General features: G+C 42.1%; 1 protein-coding gene across 1 annotated transcript in view; it reads left to right on the forward strand.

Annotated features, from left to right (window-relative positions):
- The window catches only part of LOC127662262 (brain-enriched guanylate kinase-associated protein), a 32,914-nt gene extending 26,830 nt beyond the window's left edge, over nucleotides 1-6,084 (forward strand). The window contains exon 8 of the mRNA XM_052153392.1: nucleotides 4,810-6,084. Coding sequence (XP_052009352.1) covers nucleotides 4,810-6,084 — 1,275 coding nt within the window. The remainder of the gene's footprint in view (nucleotides 1-4,809) is intronic.
- The last annotated feature ends 4,161 nt before the right edge of the window (nucleotides 6,085-10,245 follow it).

Genomic DNA, 10,245 nt, shown 5'->3' on the forward strand with positions numbered 1-10,245 from the left:
CTTAACTCCAGGTTGCTCCGGAGGGATTGTCCCTGTAATAAGTGCTCTGTATAATACATTGGTAATTAGAAGGTTGCTGGTTTGATCCCCACAGTCACCACCATTGTGTCCTTGAGTAAGGCACTTAACTCCAGGTTGCTCCGGGGGGATTGTCCCTGTAATAAGTGCACTGTAAGTCACTTTGGATAAAAGTGTCTGCCAAATGCATAAAAGTAAAGTGCCTGTCTGTAATTATCACACAAACACAGCTGTCTGTAATTATCACGCTGTCTGTAATTATCACACAAACACAGCTGTCTGTAATTATCACACTGTCTGTGATTATCATGCAAACACAGCTGTCTGTAATTATCACACTGTCTGTGATTATCACACAAACACAGCTGTCTGTAATTATCACTCTGTCTGTGATTATCATGCAAACACAGCTGTCTGTAATGATCACGCTGTCTGTAATTATCACTCAGTCCCTGTCTGTAATTATCACACTGTCTGTGAGTATCACACAAACACAGCTCTCTGTAATTATCACACTGTCTGTGATTATCACACAAACACAGCTGTCTGTAATGATCACGCTGTCTGTAATTATCACACAGTCCCTGTCTGTAATTATCACACTGTCTGTGAGTATCACACAAACACAGCTGTCTGTGATTATCACCCTGTCTGTAATTATCACTCAGTCCCTGTCTGTAATTATCACGCTGTCTGTGATTATCACTCAGTCCCTGTCTGTAATGATCATGCTATCTGTAATTATCACACAGTCCCTGTCTGTAATTATCACACTGTCTGTGATTATCACACAAACACAGCTGTCTGTGATTATCACCCTGTCTGTAATTATCACTCAGTCCCTGTATGTAATTATCACGCTGTCTGTGATTATCACTCAGTCCCTGTGACCACTCAGAATGATCACGCTGTCTGTAATTATCACGCTGTCTGTGATTATCATGCAAACACAGCTGTCTGTGATTATCACGCTGTCTGTAATTATCACTCGGTCCCTGTCTGTAATTATCACGCTGTCTGTAATTATCACACAGTCCCTGTCTGTAATTATCACGCTGTCTGTGATTATCATGCAAACACAGCTGTCTGTAATTATCACGCTGTCTGTAATTATCACTCAGTCCCTGTCTGTAATTATCACACCATCTGTGATTATCACACAAACACAGCTGTCTGTAATTATCACCCTGTCTGTAATTATCACTCAGTCCCTGTATGTATTTATCACGCTGTCTGTGATTATCACTCAGTCCCTGTGACCACTCAGAATGATCACGCTGTCTGTAATTATCATGCTGTCTGTGATTATCATGCAAACACAGCTGTCTGTGATTATCACGCTGTCTGTAATTATCACTCAGTCCCTGTCTGTAATTATCATGCTGTCTGTAATTATCACTCAGTCCCTGTCTGTAATTATCATGCTGTCTGTGATTATCATGCAAACACAGCTGTCTGTAATTATCACGCTGTCTGTAATTATCACTCAGTCCCTGTCTGTAATTATCACACCGTCTGTGATTATCACACAAACACAGCTGTCTGTAATGATCACGCTGTCTGTAATTATCACACAGTCTGTGATTATCACGCTGTCTGTGATTATCACGCAAACACTGCTGTCTGTGATTATCACACTGTCTGTGATTATCACACAAACACAGCTGTCTGTAATTATCACACTGTCTGTGATTAGCACGCTGTCTGTGATTATCACACAAACACAGCTGTCTGTAATTATCACACTGTCTGTGATTATCACGCTGTCTGTGATTAACACGCTGTCTGTGATTATCACGCAAACACTGCTGTCTGTGATTATCACACAAACACAGCTGTCTGTAATTATCACACTGTCTGTGATTATCACACAGTCCCTGTCTGTGAGTATCACACAAACACAGCTGTCTGTAATTATCACACTGTCTGTGATTATCACACAAACACAGCTGTCTGTAATTATCACACTGTCTGTGATTATCACACAAACAGCTGTCTGTAATTATCACACTGTCTGTGATTATCACACAAACACAGCTGTCTGTAATTATCACACTGTCTGTGATTATCACACAGTCCCTGTCTGTGATTATCACACTGTCTGTGATTATCACACAAACACAGCTGTCTGTAATTATCACACTGTCTGTGATTATCACACAAACACAGCTGTCTGTAATTATCACACTGTCTGTAATTATCACACAGTCCCTGTCTGTGATTATCACACTGTCTGTAATTATCACACTGTCTGTGATTGATTAATTGATCAGAACATACATGAGTCACAGGACACACATGAAGTGATGAGACGTTTTTCCAAACCAGAGTCATGCTGAGAGATACAGACAGTTTAGAAAAATCTAGTGTTTTTGGAGCCGGACAGATGAAAAGAAATAAACACAAATCTTGAAAGCAACAGAAGATTCACTGCGCTCTTGTTTCTCTGAGAGAAAGATCACATGAGATCTCTAACATCTCCCCTAAAAAACAATGGCATTAAAAGGAAGTCAAGACTCCAGTAATCTCACTCGTGTCTCCTCTAGAGATCTAAACAATGACTCAAACTGTGCTCAGATTTGACCAGAGGTCAGAAATTTCAATATGAGCTCAAACATTTCTCATCAAATTCTCCCAAGAGCAAATCATTTGCTGTAATAGTCACATTCATTTGATAACTCTATACTCTTACTGGATGATAACAATGTGTCTTTATTAAGAGAATCATCAGAGACAAAGTTGATATTTCAATGAAACACGATTTAAACCTCATTCTTAAAGAGCAATCACATGTTCCTCTGAGCTCCAGACAAAGACATGAAAGAGAATTAGAGCATCTCAGAATTCCCACAAGAGAAGAGCAGGAAAAGAACACAGGATCTGGAATATCACAATAACTGATGCGAGTAAACGTCTGTTGGGGAATCAAGTCTTCATCAGAACAAAATGATGTGCCAGTAAACGTGATCAGCATTAATGAGTGAAGAATGGATATTCTTTATGAAAGTGAACACACACACACACACACACACACACACACACACGCTTCTGTCTTGGAAGTGAAATGGATCCTAAAATTAGCTCAACCTTAAAACAGGAAGTCAAAGGCAGTGAATCCTTTGATTTCCTCCTGCAGCAGCAGCTGTTTCTTCTGTTCAATTCTGCTGGAGGCCTGAAGAGATTCATTTGAAATATAAATGTGAATATAAACTTCTTCATGCTGTTTGATGAGAGAATCCTCACTGGCTTCTTGCTGACAGTCAGTTTTCAGTGCTGAATATAACATTCCCCTAACGTTAGCGTATGGTTCACATTTGGTTATTTTTTTCTCTTTAGGTTTTGTTTTTATAACCATAAATGTAATAACATTCCCAGAATGTTGCAGAAAGATTTTTTTGCCTCTCACGGCCAAGTGCTTCTTCATCATTCGCTCAGAGACAAAAATAAATTTGAAACAACTGAGTGACATCATACTGTTTATGAACATTCAGACACCGCTGTCGGAGGAGTTTAGATATGATGACACTCAAGACGACATATAAAACATCAACTAATATGACCTTGATGAACCCCCGCCTGAAACTGAACTTTTGATCAGATTTTAGGAGTGAACGCACTTAACTGCATAGAGAGATTTAGGAGGCTCCCTTGCTCCCTATTTAGTGCATGACTTAACCTCCAGTGTGCTGTCTGTCTGCACTGGTCTCAGAACAGTTATAGAGAGCTATAGGATGCGCCCTTGCTCCCTATTTAGTGCATGACTTAACCTCCAGTGTGCTGTCTGTCTGCACTGGTCTCAGAACAGTTATAGGAGAGCTATAGGATGATCCCTTGCTCCCTATTTAGTGCATGACTTAACCTCCAGTGTGCTGTCTGTCTGCACTGGTCTCAGAACAGTTATAGGAGAGCTATAGGATGATCCCTTGCTCCCTATTTAGTGCATGACTTAACCTCCAGTGTGCTGTCTGTCTGCACTGGTCTCAGAACAGTTATAGGAGAGCTATAGGATGCTCCCTTGCTCCCTATTTAGTGCATGACTTAACCTCCAGTGTGCTGTCTGTCTGCACTGGTCTCAGAACAGTTATAGGAGAGCTATAGGATGTTCCTTTGCTCCCTGTTTAGTGCATGACTTAACCTCCAGTGTGCTGTCTGTCTGCACTGGTCTCAGAACAGTTATAGAGAGCTATAGGATGCTCCCTTGCTCCCTATTTAGTGCATGACTTAACCTCCAGTGTGCTGTCTGTCTGCACTGGTCTCAGAACAGTTTGAAATGCAGCTTATTTTCATCATAACTCCAAATAAAGCCTCTGAAAGACACATTTATATATGTGATAATGTACAGTAAATATAGGAATGCATTTATTAATGTTAATAGAACTGTATTGTACAGTGATAACATCAAAGTAGGTGGAGCTCCAGGCCACACCCACTGGTGATGTGGACCAATAGCAGTAAGAAGATGTTTAGACAGCTGTTGTGGTATTTTCCTGAAATAAAACAAATGATCAGAAGACATGGGTTGTAGATATATTTTCTGATGTACAGCAGGGTTTCAGAAAGCATATCTGAATATAAAGATTAGGAGAATGTTAGGGGAACATTAAGGGACCGTTTTATTTCCATAAAAAAAAAATCCTGGCTATTTAAAAGAGAACCTCAATGTTAGTTCAGGGAACCAAATTTGAATATCTCTCTGTATATTTTCTTTTTCATAATTCAATTTCAACGCTTTTACAGGTCTCAATATTTCCCTCATTGTCTGTATTTGTGTGTCTCTGGTTTTGTTTGTAGCTTCCCATCGATTTCCAGGAACGAGTAAGTTCTCACATGGAGAAGCAGGGTCACAGACGAAATATTGCTCAGCGGAACTATCATTCTGAAGCCGTGCCCACCGCCATCATTGGCAAAGTCCTGGAGAAACCAGAACCAGTCAGAAGCTGTCCAGTGACGCACTCACCCACTCCACAAACACACGACGCAGAACGCCTGAGCCACGGCGGGACGACTGACAAACTCCAGCGGCGCGTCACCTGTAAGACCTCAGACCTGTACTGCAGCGACACGGCGCTCTACTGCCCCACAGATGAGCGGCAGCGAGACCGCTGGCACGAACGCAGACAGAGCGTGGATGTTCACGCCAGAGACACCGACCGGATACGAGGAGAGAATTCCACTGACAGCAATCCTGAAGACGAAGGTTTCTACCTGAACTTCCTCCCTCATGAAGAGCCTTTCCACGGATTCACTCTTCCGGCCTCCAGCTCGAATTCCAGCTTCAGCGCAGCGTCAGAAGAGAAAGCTCACGCATCGTCGTACATGGACTGGCGAGAGCGTAAGAACTCTTCCTCGTATGAGAAGGATGGTCCTGGTTTTCCAAAGTCTATCAGTTTTCAGCAGGTCGCTCACAGCTCACAGAACGGTGGTTCTCCTGGTTACTACGGCGAGTTGTACCACATACCTCATCTCTCGCCGTCCTCCGGCGTTCACGGGGACGGACGTGGCATCGTTGGCATCACTGAGGACAATCTGACGGGCCGCTGGAGGCAGAGGAGCGTAGAAGACGTGAACAGCCTCCCGTTTGGACGTGTCTCGCCCTTCAGTCTCTCAGAACAACACTTCGCAGCGGGTCCGTCAAAGATCAAACCGTTCAGCAGCTTCCAGGAGAGAGACGACGTGTTCCACACACGCATGCCGGATCAGAGTTTCTCCGCTTCAGCCCGCTCCAGTCCTGTACAAAACCCAAAGAGCCGGAGTCTCAATCTCTTGAAGACTGACAGAGGACTGATGTTGAGCTCAAAAGATGGAGGTCAGAGGTCAAAGAGCAGCTGCTTCATGTCTGTAAAAGGGCAGCAGAACACCACAGATGGTCTGAGGAAAGATTACGAGAGTCTCAATAGTTCAGTTGAGTCTTATCATCAAAGTCTCAAAGCGTCTGTTGTCCAGCACCACACAAAGGATCTTCAGAGTCTGAAGAAAACACTACAGTACCAGACGTCTGGAAACACGGGACTCAGTCGAAAAGACAGTCTGACCAAAGCGCAGCTGTATGGAACACTGCTCAACTGACACTGGTTCCTCTTACAACAATCAGTGGTTATGTTGCTCTCATCAGATGTACAGGGCACCGGACAGTATTCCCAGCGCTTCACTTGTTCCACATGTTGTGATGTTTGAGCCTTATCCCAAAATTGATTAAATTCATCATTTTCCTCAATTCTACAAACAATACCCCATAATGACAACGTGAAAGAAGTTTGTTTGAAATCTTTGCAAATGTATTAAAAAATATAAAAACTAATAAATCACATGTACATAAGTATTCACACCCTTTGCTCAAGACTTTGTTGAAGCAGCTTTGGCACGAATTACAGCCTCAAGTCTTTTTGTGTATGATGCTACAAGCTTGGCACACCTATTTTTGGGCAGTTTCCCCCATTCTTCTTTGCAGGACCTCTCAAGCTCCATCAGGTTGGATGAGGAGCATTGGTGCACAGCCATTTTCAGATGTCTCCAGAGATGTTCAATCGGGTTCAAGTCTGGGCTCTGGCTGGGCCACACAAAGACATTCACAGAGTTGTCCCGTAGCCACTCCTTTGTTATCCTGTGTGCTTAGGGTCATTGTCCTGTTGGAAGATGAACCTTCGCCCCAGTCTGAGGTCCAGAGCACTCTGGAGCAGGTTTTCATCAAGGATGTCTCTGTACATTGCTGCATTCATCTTTTCCTCGATCCTGACTAGTCTCCCAGTTCCTGCCGCTAAACAACATCCCCACAGCATGATGCTGCCACCACCATGCTTCACTGTAGGGATGGGATTGGGCAGGTGATGAGCGGTGCCTGTTTCCTCCAGACATGACGCTTGTCATTCAGGCCAAAGAGTTCAATTTTTTATTCCTCATGGTCTGAGAGTCCTTCAGGTGCCTTTTGGCAAACTCCAGGCGGGCTGTCATGTGCCTTTTACTGAGGAGTGTCTTCCGTCTGGCCACTCTACCATACAGGCCTGATTAGTGGAGTGCTGCAGAGATGGTTGTTCTTCTGGAAGTTTCTCCTCTCTCCACAGAGAAACACTGGAGCTCTGTCAGAGTGACCATCCGGTTCTTGGTCACCTCCCTGAATAAGGCCCTTCTCCCCCGATTGCTCAGTTTGGCAGGGCGGCTCTAGGAAGAGTCCTGGTGGTTCCAGGCGCGTCGTTAGACATGGGCATCCGGGGCTTCAGCCCCGGATGTTTTTTTTATAGCCCCGGATCTCAAAAAATTTAATTTATTGATAATTATTATTATTTTTTAATAATTTTGTATTTATTTAAAAAAATGTACCGGGTCTTTTAATCTATCCTTCGGAGTCATGTATTAAAGACGATTAAAATGTGTTCAAGCAGATCAAAGTTACTATGGTTACAGAATGCTTGTATTTAGAGTGCGCACCAGAGGAGAGAGCCTGAAAGAGTCATCGGTTAACTTACAGCTTTAGGGCTTGACTGTCATTGTTGTTTGTGGCTTCTGGTGGTAGCTATTATGGACATTAGACACTTTTTAAAAAGTAAAATAAGGAGTCATGAACGATACGAGGGAGGCAAGAAGAGTTATCTACTGGTGCCGTTCCTCATCATTAAGCTCAGGTCGGTGAAGGCTCTTAAGCAAACCCTGGTCTAACTTACTAGCCCTGTAAGTTACTCACTGTGGTATCAATGCAGAACATGTACTGTATTAAAGTACGTGGGACCTTACTATTTCAGCCTATAGCTAATCCATTTTGTGAGCCATAATCCGTTTCTCGTGAGGACTGTAGATGAAGTAGCCTATACATCTGATTTGGCGATTGAAACACGATGTGTAAATTAACGTTATTCAGGGATGTAGTGGAAGCTAAACGCACATAAACGCCGTTTACGCACCTCCCAAAATTCGGAAATAGCGTTTACCCACCTCCAAAGTGGGTTTATCCACCTCTAAATTGCGTTTATCCACCTCTAAATAGATAGTTCCTAAGCCATTTTAAATTAAGCTTATGTCGTTTTAGTTTCATATTGTTCATTAATAGTTTCATAGGTTGTTTAAACCTAAGACGAAGTCTTTCATAATGCGCGTGCATGGATATTGACTACTACCAGCTATATACAGCGTGCTGTCTTGTTGACCAATCAGCAGGAAGCAGCAGACTGCATCAAGATTCATCCGTCACTCACTAGCCCAAACGTCTAATGTAAAAATGGATATCCGGCAATTTTTTAAGCGCCGTCAAGACGGCAGTCCTCCACCTCCTGAGGCCAGCAAACGGCCTCGGCTACAATCCCAAAGTGAGTGAGCTCGGAAAACAGTACTAAACTTCATGTTTTTGAGGTTAATTTGGTTAGATTAATAGATAATTAGATTCATGTCACTGACTCAACAAGTCACCTCTACCTTTTCCCATTATCCAATGTTACAAGTAAAATTCAGGATACATTATCAGATAAATAACTGGATGTAATTATATGCATTCTCTGGCATTTAAACCACTGAAAGTTTGTGACAACAAGCTCCCTTTTGTAACGTTAGTCAGATAGCTAGTTAATGTTATCGCTATAGCCGTTCATGGGTACGGTAAACGCTTCTATGGTAACAGCGAGTTGGACCAATCAGAGGCGTCGCTGTTGAGCTTAGGACTGTGGGTAGTAGTGTAGTTTTTCTCCATAAGATTGCGCGGATAAAAACCTATTTTTTACAGTCTATGATAAAAACATGTTTTTCTTGTAACAATGTTGATTTCATACAGAACTATAGCTTCTACAGAAGCAGAAACTTTAGTTTCACAAACACATAGCTCGTGGTCAGTCTACCTCAGATGCAGGGCCTGAATTTCATTCAGAGGGGCTGAATCCCCTTAGGTTATTCTTATCGGGGATTTTTAATTTGAGGGGAGTTTAGACTTTTTTTTTTAAATTACATTTATCTCATCTAAATGCTCATCTATCTGGATACAGTGCCCCTCTTCCCTATTATTTATGTTTATAGCTATGTTATTTAAATGTATATAGTTCTCTTTACAAACCTATACAGAGTGCCTGTGTTTACTGTCTGTTGAATGCCCTCTTTACTGGACCTGCACTGTCTATAGTTCCTTTTCCAGACTTATACAAGCAGACTGTTGGAGTGATTTATGTGTGTGTGTGTGTGTGTGTGTGTGTGTGTGTGTGTATAGATAGATAGATAAATAGATATAGATAAATATAGAAAGATAAATATCTATATACACATTATATATATAGTTTTATATTCATTTTTTTAAATATTATTTAATATTCATGTATTATTTATTTGTGTTTCTGTGAATAGCTGTTACAGTTCTACAAATAAAGCATTCTATCTTTTACCTATCATTTAAAATGCTAAAACAATGCACCTGAATGCAGGAAATGAAGTGTTTAATGGCCAACATTTCCTGGGGGAGGTCCCCCAGACCCCCCATTTATATTATTATTGCTTATTATTATGTGCCTATGAGTAGAAGAAGTAGTTACCAAAAGCGAGCGAGCGGGCGGGCGGGCGGGGGGTGGTGGGTGGGTGGGTGGTGGAGACTGGGCTAAGCCCCCAATGTATCAAGATCCTAGCAACGCCCCTGGGTGGTTCCAAACTTCCATTTACGGATGATGGAGGTCACTGTGCTCATTGGGACCTTCAATGCTGCAGAAATGTTTCTGTACCCTTCCCCAGATCTGTGCCTCAATACAATCCTGTCTCGGAGGTCTCCAGACAATTCCTTGGACTTCATGGCTTGGTTTGTGCTCTGACATGCACTGTTAACTGTGGGACCTTATATAGACAGGTGTGTGCCTTTCCAAATCATGTCCAATCAACTGAATTTACCACAGGTGGACTCCAATCAAGTTGTAGAAACATCTCAAGGATGATCAGTGGAAACAGGAAGCACCTGAGCTCAATGTTGAGTGTCATGGCAAAGGGTGTGAATACTTATGTACTTGTGATTTCGTTTTTTATTTTTTAATACATGTGCAAAGATTTGAAACAAACTCCTTTCATGTTATCATTATGGGGTATTGTTTGTAGAATTTTGAGGAAAATAATGAATTTAATCAATTTTGGGATAAGACTGTAACATACCAACATGTGTTAAAAGTGAAGCGCTGGGAATACTGTCCGGATGCTCTGAATGTTCGAATGAAAAACGTGTAATTTCTGTGTCCAAATGGAGAAACATTTGGGTTCCCAAACACCATGTGTCTTCCAAAC

Source organism: Xyrauchen texanus, chromosome 22 (genome assembly GCF_025860055.1).
Source record: "Xyrauchen texanus isolate HMW12.3.18 chromosome 22, RBS_HiC_50CHRs, whole genome shotgun sequence".
NCBI lineage: Eukaryota > Metazoa > Chordata > Actinopteri > Cypriniformes > Catostomidae > Xyrauchen > Xyrauchen texanus.